Raw genomic sequence first — 23,688 nt, forward strand, 5'->3', positions numbered from 1 at the left:
TAAAAATTTTCTAATGCGAAGGCTTACGCCAACTCCGAAGTGCACACAAGATCACTATTTTGGGGGAGGAACGCGACATCTATGAGATGGTGCCCTTAGGAATGACGCATAAGCATGTAGCATGGATGTGCACATACCTTCGGATCACGGAGAGAACGGATGTCGATGTCGTCTCGGCGAACGGCACGCTCCCATTTCGCCCTTCGGTCGTCCTTTGGAAAGGAGAACACGCGAACCTTCGGTCCGTTGTCATAGTTGCCGCGACAGTTGGGCACGCAGCATCGCCCCGTCGTGCGAGTTTGCAGTCGTACACTACGTGAATATCACGTGCACAAAGCGCATCACACATCCATGCCTCAGTTCACACACACACACACAGACGGACACGGTCTTCTTCACTCGCCAAGAACAGCACCAGCAGAACTTGAAAGGGTTCGTGAAGCTTAGTAATGCAGCTGTTCCAACGGCGTGAGCAGGCATAGGCACGTCTGTGCGGTCAAACACGACGGTCAAGACTGACTGACGTCACAGCCCACGGCCGGAAGAGTGAGTGGGCCTGAACGTTTTTTTTTTTCTAGGTGGCATTGGCTGGGCTCGCATCAACGCGAACTAAGCCGCGAAAATTCAACGAAAGGCGAACTCTGTCCCTGCCGCAGATGGCTTTCAAGATACAGCGGCCCGGGCGCCTGGGCGGACGCGTCCGGCGCTACAAATGTTGCAAAGCTTACATTTTACTACCATGTCTCGTTCGTTTGCTTCCTTCGTTATCTTCTACACAGCAAGAAGCATTCTTCGAATTCTTCGGTGTGTTCGTGGGCAGCATATCTTTCTTTGTTGTTGGTCCAGCTCCATTCCTTCCATTGAGCCCGTAAGTAAGAACCTCTTAAACGATAACGCCATTAAATAACCTTTGGGTGTTTCTGAGAATGCTCTACAACATTCACATTAAAACGTATGCCCTTAAACGAATATTTAAAATTTTACGTAATCATCTAACTTATTGCCCATCTAAAGATTGTGTACCTCAAATCGACTATGAACAATTAGCAGTTGGCCTCAAACGACCAAGATGCACAACTTGTGGGCAATTATTATGCATTTCTTCCTCTTCTGTATATTATCGGCATCTTGAGTGTGCGTTTCATATTCTTCGTGTTAGTAGACGCAGCATTAGCGAGGACTGTGCCTGGGGCCTTCGCCATGTCTCTCGGGCTCAATATCAGGTCGGCCTAACTGTTACGTCACAGCAGGCATCGTCCTCGCTGATGATATTTCTATGCGATGATTAAGAAGAAACGCACACGTATGATATGATATGCAAATGAAGAAGTGCTTAAGAAATGCCCACACACTTTTGTAAAGTTTTATTAGTTAATTGAAACACCCGCAATAACCTATAAAGCATGTATAAATTTATTAATTTATTGCACAGTACACGTGGCTTCCTTCATTACAGATCTCTTTGGCTGATTTACCTCTCTCAAGTATGCGTCGGCTTCTCAGCTGCAACACTTTTTACCTGTTGCTATTGTAACGCCTACAAGGTCGCATTGTAAGTGAGCCCATCCTTCGTCACGACAATCGCGTAGCTGCAATGCTCAGTGCCATGTAACATGATTGTTTTATATTCCCATCTAATTCAGAGAATGCGGTTATCCGGAAGAAATTGGTACAAGCGCATTTGTTTCGAGCTCCACTATTTTATCCCAAATGGTCGGGTTAGTACTCTGCATGCGAAATGCCTGTGCACAAAAGCGTTCATGCTCAAAGAGATAACTAAGAAGTATTGCGCCTTAAGTGCTTGAACGAAGTGAAATGACCAATTCCTTTACAACATGAATTAGATAAAAATAGCTCACTCTAGTAGTGTCACAAGTGAGTAAGATACGAACACAAGAAGTACACATGCGTTAATCTGACTGTTATGATGTTAATTAATAGACGCGTATAACAAGATACGTGGACACTTTACAAATGATGGCCGGTAGAAATAACTACATAATGGTAAGATGCTCATCAAAAGATTTATTTAAAATAATTAGAAAAACCCCATAAAAGTTCGAACATATTAGTCGGGTCTTTACATTTTTGATTAACATGATGTTCTATTTTTTCTTTTATTTTGTAGCGCAATCTTCACGCCACCTACTGCTGGTTACATCGTTGAGGCAGTCGGCTTCAGAGATGGCACCATGGTCATGTTCGGCATTCTTCTATTTTGGGTAAATACCAGTCCGCCAAATGCATTATTATGTCAAACTAACAGAACAGCCTAAGAAACAACTCTATCATATTTAGGAGCTATTCTTATGCTTTGTTTTGCATAGGATTTAAATGAGTATTTGGATTTCGGTGCGTAGTTGCGCAGAGCAATTTGTGACGTTGACTAAAAAAGAAATGAACGCGATAAAGCGCCAGCCTATATATCATCCTCTACTTGTTTATAAAAACATATGAAAAAAAGGGAAGTATAACCAGAAGTAGGGCCGGCTATCCCAACGTCATGGATATACGTCAACGTCATAGGCAAAACACTATTGGAGGGAGTCCGCATATTACGAAGAAAGTAAAAGAGAAACGTTTATTAGTCTACAAGAACAACACTAACCGAAACAGGTTATGCGAACACAGAGGAAATTAAAAATGAACATTAACTACCATTCACAAGACATTCACCTATTCATGGTCTACGAGAAGATCTCGTAGAGCCTTGAGAGCCAATCTCGGTTTGTTGGGGTCTGACCCGGGTCCAAGCTATTTGTGCCCAGAGAAGGCACAGTATTTGCTGATGATGCGTCTAGTGAGACGAAAAATAAGAAAGGCACACTCACGGTGCTGATAATGTAGAGATGAGGACCAAGTGCATAAAGTGCTCATAACACATTAGAAACGATTTATTATTAATTACTGGACTGCCGGCGTTTCTCCTCTCTGAGAAAAAGGACATTGCAAATTGCAATGCGACAGCTCGGCCTGCAATTGAACTCCTCGGTGCTTCTGTCTTTCGGAGCTTCGGTGCTTGGACACTCACACATGGATGTATGCATCGCCATAAAGCCATTTATTGGTGAATGAAACCAATTTCATTGTTAATCGTATGACTCATTTCATTCTTCCCTCATTGCCTCGCTTATGAATATATATATTCACATTTTCTTTTTTTTCTGTGTTCTTTTATAATGACAGTTTGCTGATTCGCCTTGGAATTTACTCGTTTTATTTATTTATCAAAATTATAGATTTCTGAAGTTACTCATTTATCACATATGTGAAATCTGCCAGACTCTTGGTCAATACCCGTGAGTGGGAATGTGTCAAAAACATTAATGGCATATTCATCATCATCAGTCACCATCATCACCGACTGCTAAATATGTCTCGCTGCTTGGCATGTTGCAGGAACTCAACGAGGCAGTGCTCACCAAAAGCTTCCATTGTGCTGCAGTGCAGGCACTCAGATGATGCCCTTTTCTCTAGGCGATGTAATAAATAGGGTGTGTAGGCTTCCTAGCTCGAAACTGAAGCAGTGTAGGGGTGCGTCTAGAGTGCCGTACATCTTGAGGTTCACACAGAAGCGCAGCTGAGAGCCAATGTTTTACAGCAAAGACGATTTCGCATGATCATCAAGCTGTCCTGCATAACTTGTTGCGCAAGGCCGCTGAGGTGACTCGTGGCATCTGATGGCGAGAAGGCAATAGGTGCCAGTGGCTCTAAAGCCAGCTTAACTGCTTGTTCATTGCCTACTATACTAATACTGACTTGTATTCTATACTAAATCAATCTGACTACCTCAAACAGCGGCTAGAGTTCATGTTTTAGTAAGTTTCGACTGTAGTTAGGTAGAGTCAAATATTAGAAACAATAATGCTAAACAAAAAAGCATACACGAGAGCTGGAAGCATTAGTTAAAAATAAAAATACCAATATTTCGATAACCGGCATTCATCATCATCATGTTCAGCCCATATGTCCACTGCCGGACGAAGGCCTCTCCCTCTCCGATTACTCCGGTCTTGCGCTAGTTGATTCCAAATTGCGCCTGCAAATTTCCTAACTTCATCAACCCACCTAATTTTCAGCCGTGTTCGACTGCGCTTCCCTTCTCTTGGTATGCATTCTTTAACTCTAATGGTCCACCGGTTATCCATCCTACGCATTACATGGCCTGCCCAGCTCCATTTCTTCCGCTTAATGTCAACTGGAATGTCAGCTACCCCCGTTTGTTCTCTGATTCACACCGTTCTCTTCCTGTCTCTTAACATTACGCCTAACATTTTTCGTTCCGTCGCTCTTTTCTCGAGCTTTCTTAGCCTCCAAGTTTCTGCCCCACATGTTAGCACCGGCAGAATGCAATGATTGTACACTTTCCTTGTCAACGACAGTGGTAAGCTCCCAGTAAGGATTCGGTAATGCCTGCCGTATGCAGTCCAGCCGAATTTTATTCTTCTGTAAATTTATTTCTCATGATCAGGGTCCCCTGTGATTATTTGACCTAGATAAACATACTCCTTTACAGACTTTATAGGTTGACTGGCGATCCTGAATTCTTGTTCCCTTGCCAGGGTATTAAATATTACGTTTGTCTTCTGCATATTAATCTTCAACCCCACTTTTACACTGTCTCGGTTAAGGTCCTCAACCATTTGCTGTAATTTGTTCCCATTGTTCCTGAATAGGACAATGTCATCTGCAAACCGAAGGTTGCTGAGATATTCGCCGTTGATCCTCACTCCTAAGCCTTGCCAATCTATCTAAGATCTTGAATACTTCTTCTAAGCATGCAGGGAATAGCATTGGAGATATTGTGTATCCTTTCCTGACCCCTTTCTTGGTAGGTAACTTTCTACTTTTCTTGTGGGGAACAAAGGTAGCTGTGGAATCTATGTAGATATTTGCCAAGATGTTAACGTATATGCCTTCTGTACTCCTTGATTACGCAATTCCTCTATGACTGCTGGTATCCCTACTGAATCAAATGCATTTTAATAATCTATGAAAGCCATATGAAGAAGTTGATTGTACTCCGCAGATTTCTCTATTACCTGATTGATGGCATGGATGTGATCCATAGTAGAATATCCCTTCTTGAAGCCAGCTTGTTCTCTTGGTTGGCTGAAGTTACGTGTTGCTCCAATTCTATTGGAAGTTATCTTGGTGAATATTTTGTACACTACTGAAAGCAAGCTAATGGGTCTATAATTATTCGAATCTTTCACGTCTCCCTTCTTATGGATGAGTATAATGTTGGCGTTCTTCCAGCTTTCTGGTACACTTGAAGTCATGAGGCATTGCGTATAAAGGGCGGCAAGCTTTGCAAGCATGACATCTCCTCCATCTTTGAATAAATCGACTGTTATTCCATCTTCTCCAGGAGCTTTTCTCCTGGTCATGTCTTTGAAGGCCCTTCTAACTTCAAGGCCCATCTATGGCACCGTAAGGTGCCATTTCTTTTTAATGTTCTAGGCATTGTAAGCTCGTACACTTGGTAACGTTCTCGGCGAAGTTGCGAAAATCAGGGTGTCGGAACGAAGTGTCTTTCGTTCTGGTTTTAGTTTCGTTCCACTGAAAAAATTTCCGTTCCGGTTCTGCTCCGAAACGAAAAAAAAAAATTATCCGTAACGGTTCATAACTGTTTTGGTTCGCAAGCGAAAATTTTCGAAGCAAAGTAACGATAAAAACAGTATTATTTTTTCTCAATAAATAAATTCTTAATTTTGAGATCATACTCAGTGCCTTGAGTCAAGGCACTAAGCATTATCTTAGAATCAGCACATCATCGTGGGTACTCGCCGTAATTCGAGACCGCTGTTCCGATAAAACGAACTTAAACGAACGCGAACGAAGGATAAAAGTTCGGTAACGAAGCGTTGTACCTGTAAAAAAATGACACGATAAGCTCTTAGCGCGCAAGCCCTGGATTTTGCTATGATGCCGATCTGCTAGTGCACCGAGCGGCCGGCTTAGATTAGTGAAGCGCTCGACCGGCTATCGCGCGCACTATGCCTGCCTGAGATAAGCGTTTATGCGGACTCCTGAAATACGCGCTAATTCACACTTTGCCTGACGTCAGTTGTTTCGGATTGCTTACTTTCCCCTTGAACCAAAACCGATAAAGAATATTTCGGTTTCACTCCATAATTTCGAATCCTCATCCAGTCCACTACATTCTTCAAGCTTGGAGGGACGCATGACACCGCAAAAAAAAAAAAAAATGAGAAAACCTCTTAACTCCTTTCTTAAGCTTCGCCTTAGAGAGTGGAACGCGATATTATTCAAAGATACCTGAATGCTTGTCAGGCTTCCCGGCAACTGCAGCTTTCTTTTTTCTCCACCTTCCCCTCTGCGCGCCGCTGCCGTTTTACGCCGCCGAGGAGGGGAACGCCATCTGGATGGTGTTTTGTACGGAATATACCTGGGCGCGCCGCTATATGAATGGTAGAAATGCTGGAAAAGGGTTTTTGTTTGAGTTTCCTTCTAACTGGATTAACTTTTCTCGTATATTGAAATTACAATCCCACGCTATCATGTCTCTAGGTTGTGAATAAATCGCACTTTACGATTTTTATGACGCATTTTACTTTGAGAACTTCAATTAGTTAATTAACGGCTTTACGCCACGCGGGGGGCCTGCGTGGTCGGGGTGGTGCGGGATGACTTTTCTCGGCCGCGGACGCCGATGCCGACGCCGACGCCGGATTTTCAGTGACACAGAGCCCTTCACGCTGTCACGTTAAAATGCCAAGAGCCAGTTGGACTGAACTTCTCCAGGTGCAACCAAATTAGGAAGGCCCACTAAGCTTCAACAAAGACACTCCCTCACGAGAACAGGAGTTCGGCTTTCAGTGCAGTGTTCGGCCACTACCTCCCTCAAGACTCTTGCAATTAACCTGTGGCCCTCAGTCCCCAGCGGCTGCGGAGCGCCTGATCAAGGCGGCGGTCAGAGTTGTGACGCAGCAGATGGAGCTAAGAATTTCTGGATCCGGACAAGCCGCCACTGGAAACTGAATCTGGCATCGTTTAACACGCGAACTCTCTCGCGTGAGGCTAGCATTAGCATGGCTCTTTGAGGAATTATCAGGCATTGCATGGGATATTTTTCGCATTAGTGAGGTTAGAAGAACTGGTGAGGTTTATACAGTACTGACTAACAGCCACTTCCTCTGCTACAGAAGTCTTCCAGATAAGAGAGGATATTGGGTAGGATTTCTAATCCATAAGGACATATCGGGCAACATTTGTGAATTCTACAGCATTAGTGAGAGGGTAGCAGTCGTCGTAATAAAGCTGAATATGTATAGATTAAAGATAGTACAAGCCTAAGCTCCAACCTCCAGGCATGATGATGAAGAAATAGACCAGTTTTATGAACATGTTGAATTAGCAACGAGAAAGGCGCAAACTCAGAATACTGCAGCCATGCATGGGCAACTTCAGTGTAAAAGTGGGGTAAACAGGCTCGGGAACAAACTCGTTTTCAGTGCAAAAGTCGGGTAACCAGGCTCGGGAACAAGCAATTGGCATAGCAACACTAGAGGAGAGATGTTGGTAGAGTTCGCGAAAAGGAATAGAGTCCGAATAATGAATACCTTCTTCAGGAAGTGCAGTAACAGGAACTGAACCTGGAAAAGTACTAAGGGATAAAAAAGAAATGAAATAGATTTCATACTCTCTGCCAATCCCAGTATAGTGCAGGATGTAGAAGTGTTAGGCAGAGTAAAGGGCAGTGACCATAAGTTATTGAGGCATAGGATTTCTCTCAATTTGAAGAGAAAAGTCAAGAAGAAACAAGCCAACCTAGAAGCAGTCAGGGTAAAAGCAGGCGAATTCAGGCTGGTGCTCGCAAACAAATATGCCGCTTTAGAACAGGAAGATGAAGATAACATAGAGGTGATGAACGAAAGCGTAACTAGGCTGATTTCAGAAGCAGAAATTGAAGTCGAAAGTAAGGCACCCAGGCAACCAGTACGTAAACTCTTCCAAGTAGCAAATACCTGATAAAGAAGCGAGAAATCATGAAAGTGTCTTACTCAAGAGACCAGATAGAGTTCGCTGAACTGTCAAAGCTGATAAGCACATAAACTAAGGAATATTCAAAATTATAACGCCGGAAAGATTGAGGAAGCAGTAAAAAAAATGCCGCAGCATGAAATCAGTGAGAAGAAAACTAGGCATAGGAGAGGACATTATGTATGCAGGAAAAGATAAGACGAGTAATATCATCAGCGATTTCGACGATCAAGTAAAAGTAGCAGAAGAATCATATGCTGACATGCCCAGAACAGCCACGCTATCAATTCATCGCAAGTAGTGATGAACAGGATACAGAGGCTCCTTCTGTTACTAGCGATGCAATTACAAGGGCCTTGCAAGACATGTCGCGAGGAAAAACAGCAGGAGAAGATGGAATAACAGTCGATTTAATCAAAGATACAGGGTATGTCATGCTGGAAAAGCTTGCGGTCCTTTATACGCAATGTCTCACGACTTCAAGTGTACCAGACAGCTGGAAGAATGCCAACATTATACTAACCCATAAGAAGGGAGACGTTAAAGAATTGAAAAATTATAAGCCCATTAGATTGTTTTCAGTATACTATAAAATATTCACCATAATAATATCCTATAGAATCAGGGCAACACTTGACTTGAATCAACCAAGAGAAGAGGCTTGCTTCAGAAAGGGATATTCTACAATGTATCATGTTTATGTCATCAATAAGGTAATTCATAAATCTGCGGAATACAATCAACCTCTCTGTGTGGCTTTAATAGATTTTGAAAACGCATTTGGACCAGTAGGGGCAGCAGCAGTCATGGTGGCATTACGTAATTAAGGAGTAGAGGAGGCATACGTTAACATCTCTGGAAATATCTACAGGAGTCCATGAATACCTTCATTCTGCCGAAGAAGAATGAAAAAGTACCTATCAAAGAAGGATTCGGGCGAGGAGATACAATCTCTCCAATGCTATTCTCTGCGTGCTTAGAAGAAGTATTCAAGATGTTAGACTGGGAAGGCTTAGGAGTGAGGATAAACGGCGAATATCTCAGCAACCTTCGGTTTGCAGATGACATTGTCCTATTCAGCAACAATGGGAAAGAATTACAGCAAATGATTGAGGACCTTAACCGAGAAAGTGTAAGAGTAGGGTTGAAGATTAATATGCAAAGGACAAACTTAATGTTTAATACCCTGGCAAGGGAACAAGAATTCAGGATTGCCAGTCAACCTATAAAGTATGTAAAGGAGTACGTTTATCTAGGTCAATTAATCACAGGGGACCCTGATCACGAGAAAGAAATTTACAGAATAAAATTTGGTTGGACTGCATACGGCCGGCATTACCAAATCCTGACTGGGAGCTTACCACTGTCGTTGAAAAGGAAAGTGTACAATCATTGCATTCTACCGGTGCTAACATGTGGGGCGGAAACTTGGAGATTAACAAAGAAGCTCGGAAGCAAGTTAAAACCGCACAAACATCGATGGAACGAAAAATGTTAGGCCTAACGTTAAGAGAGAGGAAGAGCGGTGTGGATCATTGGGCAAACGGGTATAGCCGATATTCTAATTGACATTAAGAGTAAAAAATGCAGCTGGGCAGGCCATGTAATGCGTAGGATGGATAACCGGCGGACCATTAGAGTTACAGAATGGATATCAAGAGAAGGGAAGCGCACGAGAACGGCAGAAAACTAGGTAAGGTGATGAAGTTTGGAAATTTGCAGGCGCAAGTTGGAATCAGTTAGCGCAAGATAGGGGTAATTGGAGATCGCAGGGAGAGGCCTTCGTCCAGCAGTGTAGTTAATTATAGGCTGATTATTATTATTATCAGACACAGATGTACCAGTGGTGAATAGGGAAAATATGTCGGCATAAACCATCCTCAATGATTAACTAAGTCAATGCGAAGTACTTCTCGCCTGCACATGGCGCAAGGCCATGGGGAAACACTCACTCGAGGACTGCCACATGTGCGGGGCGCGACAGCCTGACTAAGTACGATCGGAGCCAGAGGCCGTCGCAGAGGCTAAACGCCGCGTCAAATTCCGCTTCGACAAAGTTCTTTTGAAGGTAGGTGTCTGCGTCCCGCAAGTGGCGGTTCTCCAATGGGCGCCAGGCTTGGTCTCGGCGACTGTTCAGCGGCCGTTCGCTCGGCGTGCCGCTGTTCTTCGGCCGCGCGTCACTTATCTCGTTGCTCGAGGTCCACGGCCGCGCGTACCTCATTGGCCCGTCACTTTGCTTCCTGCCTCCGCCGCTTCGGCACGCATCGCACACCTTGGTAGTCTCTCTCTTCTTCCGCTTGATACTTTCGAGGCCTTATTCTTGTAACTCCGAATAGAAGCGTACGCGCAACGTAACGCAGCTAGCAGCACCGCGCGACATCTATTCGTATCACGCACACTCGTACCGGAAAGGGGAGCGAGGAGAGGAGGCGCCAAGCCAGTAACGGCGTGCATGGGAGAGCACGTGGGAGAGCGCGCGCATGCGCGTGTAGCAAAATGAAGCCGAGCCAATAGCCAGCGAGCGTGCGCACCGGCGACAATATGTGACATCGGACCGCCTAACGTCTGACCTTGGCTCCCCCTAGGCAAATAGATCATTCGCATTTAATAAAAGTAAGAATGGGTATAATAGCAGAGGTTTGAGATTACTAACGAACATCTTACCATTCCTCTTTCGCTACACTATCTGTACTACAGTACCTTCCAGAAGGCTGAGACCTTTGAAGAGACACTAAAACAAAACACTAAATCAGTTTAGACGGATAAAGCGTTATTTGAAAACTATGTTGTTGTTAATTTTGAATTATTAGGTTGATTATTAGAGGAGAAAATGAAGGTCAAAGTCCTAATTTTTGAATTTCGCGCCGAATCGTCAACGTCCAAACGTCACTGTGACTTCACGGATTTTATCGTATTTAGACCGCTTTGTCCCCGTCAAAGTTCCCGAAACTGGCCATGCTCAATCTTTGGCTCCTTTAAAACACAGTGTATCTTTATGGCTAAAGAATTAACTAGACCATGGAATACGGTGTCAAAGTCCATGACGTCATAGCAAACTGGTCCGGTAATTTCAAGGAGGAGTCGCAACCCGTCTTTTGTTATTGCGCTTTTTCTAGCTTACTTAGCGTCTTATCGTGGTAAGAGTGGCGTTTTTGATTTTGCAGAATTGTAATTGACTGATCCAAAAGAAATCGTTTTTCTCTTTAGTCTCCTTTCAAGGAATGTGCGAAAAACCAATTGTGCCGTATTAGGGGCATCTCAAGGTCGCGCAGCGCTGCGCAGCTAATCTGCGCTGCTGTACTTCAATTTCTTGTAAAAGCTGAAAACTGTTCCCATCTTTCTTGGAAGCGAAGATGCCCACAATCATTGCTTACGTGTCCTCAAACGCACTCAGATGAACGGCTCGCAGCACACACACATGGAAACGCGGTAGAGCCATTTCCCACATATCTGGTCAGCTTTACCACGTTGGGAAGCCATTTTGCTGTTCGTTAAGCTCGACAACCGCTTTGGACATCGAGAGCAGAGACTGCCATCTCAAGGTCTGGCAGAAACATTTCAGTATACCGGTGGGCGTAAGTACGATACGGTGCAAGCCATACCGTTTGTTTCAAGGTGCGCTTTTGTTCACAAAAATAAATAGGGCTAACCTGACCAAAGGTAAATAGTTTTCCCTCTTCTTATATTATCATTGATACCCATCCTCCTTACCCAGGGACCAGAATGACACCAGTGATTATCCCTCGGATCCAGGGAGAATCTGTCCCTTCTGTGTGCACAATTCGCCCAAATTAAAAAAAAAAAAAACGCGCCCATCGTATACGTCCCTCATAGGATCGCTTCGTTGCGCTTTCTAAATGCTGCGAACGTATCTCACATGTACAGCCGACCCATTATTTAACAGTACCGCGTGAGCGTCGACTGGCCGGCCGATGAACGGCGCGAGGCGACGAGATCAGCAAGAGCAAGAAAGATCAGAAAGAGATCAACAAGTCCTTGCTGATACCATCGCCTCGCACCGTTAGAAGCCGCTAACTGGCAGGCTAGCCGCCGCTAGCACGGTACTGTTAAAGAATCGGTCGACTGTACATAAGGCGCATTGTGGATTGTGGCACGGAATTTCAGCACTTCATGCGCAATTCTTCCTTTCTTCCGTCCCTTCTCCTCCTTTCCCCACACTGATGACCGGTGTTGAGGCATAGAGAAACATATCGGTAGGTAAAGAGCAGACCCTGCGGCCGAGCTACTGCAGTGCCGCCAGCGCCCCGAGCGGCTGGTGAGACCGCTAATATTGTCTTCCGTGATTTTGGACACGTGGTTTAGCTATGTTTTGGTATCGGCTTCGACAGCCATGCTTTCGATCCTGGTTTACCTTTGGCTGTTAAAATGTTCAACTACGTCGTCTATAGAGGAGCGCAAGATTTTCAATATTTCATTTTTAAGCATGCCGTACATACAGACGTAATGAACTTGTGGATCGCAACCATTTTACTGGAAAGACCACCAAGCTTCTCGGAGAATCCAAGCAAGGCTGAATTTACTCATACAGATGGGAAAAAGAATGCCATCAGAGCTGTTTTTATTGCAATTCCCTGCTAGATTTGAGCCACTTTTCTTAATTGTCCACATAGGAAGCAGTGGTTCAATACAAAAAAAAAAGAAAAAACATTTTTCCTGTGTACATTGGCAATTGCACAGAAAAAAAGTACAGGATCACACACTTGATAAAGACACAGACACAGGCGACAACAAGAGTGTTTTAGCCATGACAAGCAACGCGTCAAGTAAAACTGGCACTTGCGAACCGGCCCAGGCGCATGCATCGTGTATATACAGTGAGGTAAACAACCTTCCCAAAACGATCCCAAAAGCGCCTTACACTGTTCGAGCCGTGCCAAATAAAACATTTGTGTGGTGATACGAGTGATACACGTGCAAAATACGCTCACCCAGCATAACAAACATCTTGCTAACAATGTTCTTCACGCAACAAGCAGCATAACTACTTCTGCAGACAAAAGGAAACAGGTTACTGCAAATGCGAGGCAACGCGTTGAAAAGCACGGTGGGGTGGACGTAACCAGCAGCACATGACCAGCGCAGCATCAATGTTTCTATGGAAACGGGACGCATGGACGCAACCCGGTGGATGATGAAAAGCTGTCTACCTTTCAGCCAAATTTTGCAAATCTGAGCCTGAATTCACAAAAACTTCTTACGCTAGAATTGTTCGTAATAAAGAATTTCAGCCAATCCGGATGCAAGACATATTATTATCTAACGTGGCCGGCCAATGGCAAAAAGCACTTAGGAAAGAAAAGCTTTGTGAATCTGGCCCCTTAATTTGCAGACAAGGCATTATGCAATTCTCAGATTCGCCGACGATCAGCAGACGACAATAACTCGATCCGAATCGTTGGACCATGTAGCAGTGACCTATTGTTGATTGCGATCCAGAAATCCGATCAGGATCAACCCCAATAGCGATCAGAAGTCTGCGTGTGACACCGGTACTAGTGATGTATTCATACATTAGATTTTGATATCGCACTGATATCGTGTATTCACTGGGTAATTAGGTTCGTGCGAACACTCGAAACACCAATAGGACTTGAATACTGTCTTTCTTTCTTTCTTTTTTTTTTTGGGGGGGGGGGGGGGGGGGGGGGGGAGGCGGTACCTCTGTATTTGATCTAGAAAGTACTATTGAATTCCAGAAACATCTGAGTGCGGGCTAATATAGGATGTTAATAGAGTATTGCAGCCTGCGCCGGCGATACAAAATAGCAATGGATAGTGTTCATCACTCTATGCTATAGCACCCGTTCTAGAGCAACCAAGAGCTGCAACAAACTTACACGTTTTGTTAGTTTCGAAGAAGTTAACTGACGAAATAAAATTCAATTTTGCATCGCCTTTTATTTGATGTTATATTGTTTTATGGCCACCAATGGTGGAATATTCGGTATTTAATTCCATATTTTAAAGCCGCATTTCTTGTGCATTGGTATTCACTATAGGGACAGCCGATAACGCTAATAAATTGTTATATCAGTAATCGGCGTACGCCGGGAAGAAAAAAAATAGGTATAATGAAAGAAAGCTTTAACCGACATGACGTTTAAGAGATCATTCCTTCTCTGCACTCCGCGCACTGTTGGATACTTAGTACGGAAATGACAGATTGTCTATATATTTCCTATTTTCTTGCAGATGCCGTTTGCCTTCGGGCTGTGGATGCATTCCATTTGCCGAAACGTGAAAAAGACACTTTGGTTAAGCTGGGACACAATGTGAGACACTCCCTCGTATAAGCTGCCGCAGCCGAAGTGTCAAACACCTATAATTATGGCGTAGAAAACAAACCAGTTTTGTTCCTGTTCTGCTGAAAACTGCTACGTGACGCAACTACTACATAGAGAGCGTAAACGCTATGCAACTTTCTTTTATTACTAGCCAAGGATAAATAAACGTTACAGTCCCGAAATACGTGACGCGCCAGAAGACGGACTCCCGAATAAAATTTCATTTGCTCGACATGGAACTTTTGTCACTTTCACTTTCTTGGTATTCACGGCTACTGCGTTCGCATCGCTACTTCAGTCAAGCTTTGGGTGTGGAATGCTAATAAACAGGTTAGGCCTTAGTGGCGTATTTCAGTGCTGATTCACGGAGCTTTCATTTCATGAGTATAGTATTAGGGAGTCGCTAGAACTGCAATCTCTAGACGTAAGACGCAAACTGTCTCGACTCTGCTTATTTAATAAATTATATTACTGCTTCCCAAACTTGCATGGCTCCTTACTACTACGTCCCGCCCGCTATTCACGCCGCCTATTCAACTCTATGAGCATCCAACCTCTTTTTGGTAGAACCACCGCATTTAACAAATCATTTCTTCCTGTAGCCATAGAGTAATGAAACAACTTACCCGAATTAATCGTTACAGAGCGTGACCCACCAAAATTCAAACAACTAATCACAAACCATTTTGGCTCATAATCTCGTTAATACTCCACCCTCACATTTGCACCTTTTTATATATGTGTATGTGACCTTTAAGTATGTTTATATAATTACCGTTACTTGTTAAGCATTTAGGTAATAAGTATGTTGCTTTTCGAGCGTTCCGTGTACATACATTTTCTGTGACATCACTCCCACGCAAATTGTCATTTCGCTTTACGCTGATCATGCTTTCTGTTTCTTTTTTTTTTACTCCTGTGCCCTCATGTAATGCCCCTCAAGGGGCCTGTAAAGGTCCAATAAATGATGATAATGATGATGAATTGCCACGCGCGATTGGGTGATCGTCTCGTTATCCCTTCGATAGCTGTCATTAGAAGCAGCCACCCGAACATCAACGAATAGGAAAAAACGCATACTAAGAAATGTCTGCTGAACATGGGCCCCGTTTTTTTCACATTTGTAGTTGCGAAGAGCTTAGAAATAAATGAAAGCCAGAAGAACCCGGGTTCTATCATTTTCATTGGTTGAGAAGATTAGTCAAGCACAGAAAGAAAAAAAAAGTATCGTGGCGTGAGTGCCTGTACCCCATTCCAGGTTGTAGTCGTCTGGTTCGACAACCAATATATCAGTGCTATTCGCCCGTCGCGGCGAAACATTGGCTCCACGGGCATACGCAAATACTACGATGTTTCTTTGCTGAGCAGGGAGATGCGGGTTCGACTCCTGGCCGCGGTGACCGCATTGAAATGAGGTCGGAGTGCAAACTAAAGTTTACCATGGTTTATGGGCACTATACAGATATTCAGGTGGTCAAAATTGATCTGGAGCCTTGCGGTCTCGCCCTTCTCATACCCCTATTGTTCCCTTCGGGGGTTTAAATTCAGCAAGAGCAATCAGCCCAGTGCAACTAACCCACGCCGCAGCCTCAAATTAGGATATTTTCATTTTTTTCCTTTTTTTTCTCTTATAGTAGCGCTCAAGGAAGATCACAAGCTCATCTAGATTCGAACATTGCGTTTCGGAAATATCCAAAACGGGCTACTCATAAAAATAACCCAAACAAAAAACAGAGACGACGACTAAAACTACAGGAACGGCGGCGGCCACAACATTGAGCTACTTGAGCTTCTTGATGTGAAATCACAAACCTATTCTTCAAAACATGCTCCCAGGAAGGCCAGACAACTGTCGTACGGCCAGGGCAAAGCAGTTGTGGGATAAGTATAAGGACGACCACAGAGCGGGCGCATTTTAAACGCAGCCACGGGGGTGGCCTTCTCCGCCCTTGAGGCGGAGGAGACAGCGATCGCTCTAGCCATCACGAACTACCTCGTTCATACAATCGTGAGCGATTCCAAAAGCGCGATCTTAAATTACAGTAAAGGCACTGTTTACAAAACTACGCAGCAAGTCTTAAACAATTATTAGCACACTTTTTATCAAGCGGACAGACTTATTAATCTAACGAGTGTGGTTTCTTGGGCTAGTTGGTAATTCATGGTAAAAACGACGTACATCGCGAAGGACAAGGACTGACAGAGACGACAAACGCTGCGCTGTGCAGTGTTTGTCGCTGCGCAGTGTTGGTCGTCTCTGTCAGTCCTTGTCATTCGCGCTGTACGTCGTTTTTACCGTGTATTATTAATCTAGTATGGGCGCCCGCCCACTCCGGAAATCCTGGGAACGAGGAGGCGCACCGCATCGCCCGAGGGTCAACAAGCCGGGAAGCGCGCCGCTCCGACTCGGATTCTCTGGGTGAGGTCGTGACCACATATAATGAAATCACAAACTTCTATAAAGAAATGAGGCGCACTTACACGGTGCCTCATCGGGACCTTACCAGAGCGCAGGCCACTGTCCTTCGCCAGCTTCAGACAGACTCTTTTCTCTGTCCACACAGATTGCCGATTATCACCAATGGGGAATTTAACCCCATATGTCAAAATTGTAACATTAACGAATTGCCAACACAAGATCACATCCTCTGGGGATGTAGGGGTTTTCCTCCCCCAAAGACGCTCTTGCCAGCCCCTCCAAACTTACGTGGGAGGCCTTACTTAGGATTGCCGCCGATCCCAGGGAACAACTGAAAATCGTCACTTGGGCCGAGGGAGTCGCCCCCAGCAGGGGCCACCCTGAGACCCGGCCATGATTTTCAATAAAGATGTTGTAACTACCACAGAATTCGACCTAAGGCGGGTTAATTATTGGTTATAAAAAAACGAATTTCATGGAAATTTCTCGTAGCAGGAATACCAAAACCCGCCATAAAAACGTTTTCACTGCTGCGCGCGCACACAAAAAAGCTGCGGGCACATATGATGAAGATGATGATTTATTGGCATACCCTTTGAAACGGGGCTGTGACAAATAGTCACCTAGCCTGCTTGAACTAATCAGGTAATCTATATTCGGAACTTTCGAATAACTAATCGAATAGTCTCCTATTCAATTTGGTCTTCGAGTGGGATAGTCGCTATTAGTAAATGCGAATATCTTTCGAATACTTCTCGAAAATTTCAGAAAGTCAACTGCGGCCTAATAAACATAAAAATGGACCAAAAGTCTGATAAATTATGACCTCGCGGGCATAGTGTAGACCTAAAGCATGAGAACTTGAGTAGTGGAACAGGCCACGTCACTTAGATAGCCATACTTTGCAGGGTATATATATACACCAATTATTCGCACTCTCTGAAGAGCCCTGTGCATCCGAAGAATCTACTTTTTTTCCCTCTAATGCTCCACTTGCGCTTTTGATTAACAATGCTTTATAGCGTACTATATACTCACAGAAACTTGCTAGCTCTAAGACTACTGGGATGCGAACATGTTTGTATTAAATGTGATAATTGCCATTCATTATTCGAAAGCTATTCAAAAAGTATTCGATATTCGATTCGATTAGCTTCTGGCACTATTCGATTCGTATTCCATTCGTTCTCAGACATCACTATTAGCAAACCCGTTGTAATGCCTATCAATCTAGCATTCTGCCTACTTATTTTTTCTGTCTTTCTTAAAACCTCTATATCTACATTGTACATGCCTGCAACAGATCGGGTCCTATCTTCTTTGCTTTCTTCCAGAATGGCATTTGCGAGTGTTAGCGTTTGCACCCTTATTCCTTTCTAGATTGCACTCACCACCTCATGTTTATTGTGGCCCCAAAGTGCTCTTATTGCTGCATTCCGCTTCCCCTTTATTTCCAGATTATCTTGGCGGCTGCCTGAGCAATTCTTTCCTTCGTTTATGTATACGACGAGAAATTTATATTTCTTGACTATGGCTAGGACTTGCTGTTGAATTGACACCACGTAATCTCTCGTCCCTTCATTGAAGATCATATTTCCTGTTTTCTCTGTGCTAAACTTAAGGCCTAGATTTCTCGCTGTGTTGCCACAGATATTCGCAAGTGCTGGGCCGGTATTTTGTAGCGATGCGTTATGCTTTATTCTACACTAGACATCATCCACCACTCACAGCCGGCTGGTCCCGTTGATAACGTGAGCGGACCGTCGCTCTGACCAATAACCAAGCGCGAAAAGCGCGAAAGGCATTAGCCTCGGAAAGGTATCGCTACAAAATACTGGCCCATGTCTGCAAATCTCTTCCATTGTCCGCTAGTAGCGCTATGTCGTCCTCATATATCAGTCCGGGGACCTTCTGTTGCACCATTTCTCCATTACGCATGTAGTATAAATCAAACCCTAATTCAAAATTCTCCAGTCGTCTTTCTATACCCTTAACATAAAGCGTGAACAACAATGAAGACAGAGGACATCCTTGCTTCAGTCCTTAGCGAATTCCCACCACTTCATTACCTTTTCGACCTCCCCATACAACCTGTACTCGGTTGTCTTTATATATCTCCCTCAGCAGTTTCACGAAATCATCATCTATGCTTTCATGCTTGAGAATAACCCATAGCAATTCCCTGTTTACGTTGTCCTAGACTCCTTTATTATCTAGAAACACGATCCATAAATGTCTATTCTAAGCTACTGAAATCTCTATGCAATGAGTTAGTACAAACATCATCGTCATCATCATCATCATCATCATCATCTTCAGCCTGTGTTTATGTCCACTGCAGGACGAAGGCCTCTCCCTGTGATCTCCAATTACCCCTGCCTTGCGCTAGCCGATTCCATTCCACTCAGTTCCTTTATTTCGGCATTCATCCTTGAATGTACAAGTGCTAGGACAGGAGCAAAAAGCCGCTATTTTAAGCGGCTTGACAAAGGCCCCTGCCCCTACAGTATTTGGCAGCAGACATTTTGTGAACTTTTTTCACGCAACAATACATAAACTACATTTTGAAAAACATACACTATAACCATTTTTTTACCAACAATACACGCCTTTTCCCAGCAGAAATTAGAGATTTATGTAACGTCATGAAGCAATACATTTTTTCAGGTACATAAGAATATATAAAAGTACTTTCACATACAAGACAAATACAAAATTATTCCAAGCAAGAAAAGGAAACGCAAATAACAACATATATTATTCACATGCAATCGCACGGCTAATGAAGTATTCTTTCAGAATTCGACGTGAAACAGTCCTAAGATCCACGTTTTCTTTTTCAAGACTGTTCAGTAATACCGATATTCGGCACGATAGTCTGTCCTTTCCATGATTAGTTCGTGAAAAAGGCACGACCCAAGTTTCTCGCTCCCGAATGTCGTATTTGATGCGATGAGGTTTGCTTGGATTACAAAGATCAGTAAATCCCGTATGGCCTCGTTTTACGCTTTCTTTATATTTCATAGCAAGATTAAACTGATAAGTGTAATGAAATGGGAGAACATTAAACATAGAAAACAAGGTCCTTGTATGACTGCCATAAGAAATACAAGCAACATGGCGCAATGCTTTTTTTTTTTTGTAAAAGAGATAACGTCTGAATGTTTTTTGTGACGTTGTCCCCCATACAAGACTACAATAATTTGCATGAGAAATAAATATTGTGTTGTACTGCAATAGCCGTAGTTTTTACGGAAGGACATCTCGAAGCCTACAAAGCGCACCGCATGCTTTTGCCATACTTGTTGCTACGCGTTCTACGTGTTTGACCCAGCTTAAATGCTGATCAAAAATGACTCCAAATGTTTTCACGTCCGCGGTGACGTCAATTCGTTCTGATCGATAGAATATATTTAGATTACGATTTACATGTCTTTGGGCGGGTGCAAAAAGGACAGCTTTGGTTTTTTTAGGGTTAATCTGTAAAGAATTTGCTTTACTCCACCAATATAGTTTATCAAGGACAGTGTTTGCTAGTTGTGATAAGTTTTTATCAACATTACATGATTGGAAGAAAAGACTGGTCTCATCTGCGTTTATTATATAGTGTGGTAAGTTACTGATGTTTGTTAAATCATTTACATAGAGGTTGAAAAGTATAGCCCTAATATGCTCCCTTGGGAACGAACACCAGCTTCTAAATTCAGGGAGTCTGAGTATTCGCCCGAGATGCAAACGCATTGTTTCCTATGGGTTAAGTACGACCTTAGAGTTTCCAGGGGTAATCCACGAAATCCGTAATGTTCGAGTTTTTTTAGTAGAGTAATATGATTGATCCTGTCGAAGGCTTTGGAAAAATCAATAAATACGCCTACCGTTATTTTTTTTCTTCATAGCCGTTCAAGATTAAATCCTTCTGTGTTAATAGAGCTAATTCAGTCGATCGGCCCCTACGAAACCCAAATTGATGCGGCGATAATAATTGATATATTTTCAATATATTCCAACTTGGGCCTGCAAATTTCCTAACTTCATCGCCCCACCTAGTTTTCTGCCCTCCTCGACTGCGTTTCCCTTCTCTTGGTACCCATTCTGTAACTCTAATGGTTCACCGGTTATCCATCCTACGCATTACATGACCTGCCCAGACAGTGACAAGAACTTTTATTGATCCTGAGAAACTGGCCAGGGGCTCCCTCAGGTCAAGTCGGTGGCTCCGCCCACGATGGCACCGGGAGGCGAAATTCCGTTGCGATGTCGTGGGCCCTCTGGACTGCCTGGAGTTGGATGTGGTGGTGGTCGCTTCTTAGGAACTCCTCCCACTGTTCATTTGTGGCAAGTATAGAGTTTTCTACGGCTGGGAACAGCCAGAGCATGTGATCCAAAGAGCATGAGTCGGCTCCGCATTTGGGGCACGACTGCGGAAGTGTGGGTCTATCCTGCTAAGGGACCACGGAGTGGGGTACGTGCGGTTTTGTAACATTCTGAGCGTGCTAGCTTGTGGTTTGTTTAGTTTTGGGTGAGGAGGAGAGAACCACCTCCTTTCCAAGCGGTAGTATGAGACGATTTCGTGAAAGGTGCACAATGGCCTGCCCAGCTCCACGTTTTTCGCTTAGTGTCAACTAGAATATCGGCTATCCCCGTTTGTTCTCTAATCCACACCGCTCTCTTCCTGTCTCTTAACGTTAGGCCTAACACTTTTCGTTCCATCGCTCTTTGTGCGGTCTTTAACTTGTTTTCCAGCTTCTTTGTTAACCTCCAAGTTTCTGCCCCATATGTTTGCGCCGGTAGAATGCAATGATTGTACACTTTTCTTTTCAAGGACAGTGGTAAGCTCCCTGTCAGAATTTGGCAATGCCTGCCGTTTGCACTCCAACCCAATTCTATGGGTTGGAGTGCATAAATGGGTTGGAGTGAATAAATTCTATTCTCCTGTAAATTTCTTTCTCATGATCAGGGTCCCCTGTGAGTAATAAACGTACTCCTTTACAGACTCTAGAGGCTGACTGGCGATCCTGAATTCATGTTCAATTGCCAGGCTATTGAACATTATGTTTGTCTTCTGCATATTAATCTTCCACCCCACTCTAACACTTTCTCGGTTAAGGCCCTCAATCATTTGCTGTAATTCATCCCCATTGTTGCTGAATAGGACATATCTCAGCAACCGAAGGTTTGTGAGATATTCGCCGTTGATCTTCACTCCTAAGCCTTCCCAGTCTAAGAGCTTGAACACTTCTTCTAAGCATGCAGTGAACAGCATGGGGAGATTGTGTGTCCTTGTCTGACCTCTTTCTTGATACTTTCTACTTTTCTTGTGGAGTACGAAGGTTGCTGTGCAATCCTTGTAGATATTTGCCAAGATATTGAGGTATGCCTCCTGTACTCCTGTACGTCGTGTCCTCACGGTGCGGCATATAGTTTCGAGAAGGCGACACGCCGATTAACGGGCGTCAAAAAAACGTCGTCGTCCCACGGTGCGGCATATAGTTTTGAGAAAGCGACACGCCGATTACCGAACCCAGGTGTGTGCGTGTGCGTCCGTGTGGTGCAGTGCGGAGGCTCTACCTTGGAGAGAGGGGAATCTACCGTTCCTTCTCCCCTGGTGAAAGGGGCGCGGCCAAGACTTTTGGGAGGAGTCATGAAATAATTAGGTGAACTCTGCATACCGGTCGTTCCCCTACATAGGGAACTATGGAAAAGAGAGGCTATTTAAGCGAAGCTTTGGGCCCTGTTAATTAGTCTAGAAGCTGAACCTATGAGCTGCTGAGAAGCCGTCGAGGGGCTAGTGCCGTCCGGTATCGCCTGGGCCGCGTAGCCGCGTCGGAACTCCAAGTAACTAGTTGACGTACGAGACGTCAAATCAGCGTCTGCAACGAAACTCACGGTAGTTTGCCTAAAGTTAGCTCAACCTGTATAAGGGAAGTCGTCAGATCTAGACTCCCGGGAAACCCAGCCCAGCAATCGCATCCACCTCGACAAGATCGGCCCCCCAGCATTCTTCGGGAAAGCTGTGCGCGCCGACATCACGGTTTATGGACTTGCTGCTGCTGCCCGGCCACGCGTATGGCATCGTTTGTTTTCTTTTGAACTTTGTTTTAGTCAATTACTGTTAAGTGTATTCTTGTGTATTTGATCCTCGCACTGTTTCATATGTATATGCATTGTTAGTTGCTCGGCACATTTCTTTGTCGTCATCATTGAGCTATATTAAGTTCAGGTGTGTTAGTTTGTCTTGTGTCTTTTTATTTTATTTTATTAATTTGTGTATATTTATCAGCCGATAGATATCTTGTTTTTTGTTTACTCCCGACTCTGACTCTTTCTTTCACTGTATTCGCTTGAGAACGGAACGACCAACCGGCTTGTATACACCGTCGATCGACTTCGCGCCGACGACGAATCAGTGACAGCTGTGACAAACCGCCTTCTATTACGTCGCATTCACGTCCCTGCCCATACTTTGCGCGATCTTTACCCTTTCTCACCGTTTGAAACGCAGCGCCTTAGTTGTGAACCATCAATCTATGTACGCTGCAGGTACTACTACATCATCTGGCTTTGCACAAGGAAAAGCGGTTTCTAATAAGCTATATAGCTTATTACGAACATAACTCATGTCTCTGCACATCGTTCTTTTTAGAGCTGCTGCCATCTGTTTCCTCGCGGCGAGTAGTTTCCTCTACTCTGCCTCAATAAAAGCATGCAGTGATGCAGAAGCTGTACAGCTGGCGAACACTTATCAGGAGTCGAATGTGCAACGCTTTTAACCCTAATCGACAAAAGCTGGCCGTTGGCCGGCTCTTGTCATGTAGTTTCTTCCATGCTTTTTCAAGCGCTCGATTCTCGAACCTTGTTCCTTTCGGGCACATTAAGTTTTTTTAGAAGTTGGGTGTTAGTGAGCTGAAGCTATATAAAACCTGCTGCACATTTTTAGAAATACCAAATCTATAGAGC

General features: G+C 44.0%; 1 protein-coding gene across 3 annotated transcripts in view; it reads left to right on the plus strand.

Annotated features, from left to right (window-relative positions):
* The window catches only part of LOC119460614 (MFS-type transporter SLC18B1-like), an 83,467-nt gene extending 68,925 nt beyond the window's left edge, over nt 1–14,542 (plus strand). For all 3 annotated transcript variants that reach the window (XM_049673107.1, XM_037721636.2, XM_049673108.1), the window contains 5 exons: nt 780–868; nt 1,457–1,552; nt 1,644–1,718; nt 2,129–2,222; nt 14,221–14,542. In XM_049673107.1, coding sequence (XP_049529064.1) covers nt 780–868; nt 1,457–1,552; nt 1,644–1,718; nt 2,129–2,222; nt 14,221–14,304 — 438 coding nt within the window. In that variant the 3' untranslated portion in view covers nt 14,305–14,542. The remainder of the gene's footprint in view (nt 1–779; nt 869–1,456; nt 1,553–1,643; nt 1,719–2,128; nt 2,223–14,220) is intronic.
* The last annotated feature ends 9,146 nt before the right edge of the window (nt 14,543–23,688 follow it).

Source organism: Dermacentor silvarum, chromosome 8 (assembly GCF_013339745.2).
Source record: "Dermacentor silvarum isolate Dsil-2018 chromosome 8, BIME_Dsil_1.4, whole genome shotgun sequence".
Taxonomy (NCBI): Eukaryota; Metazoa; Arthropoda; class Arachnida; order Ixodida; family Ixodidae; genus Dermacentor; species Dermacentor silvarum.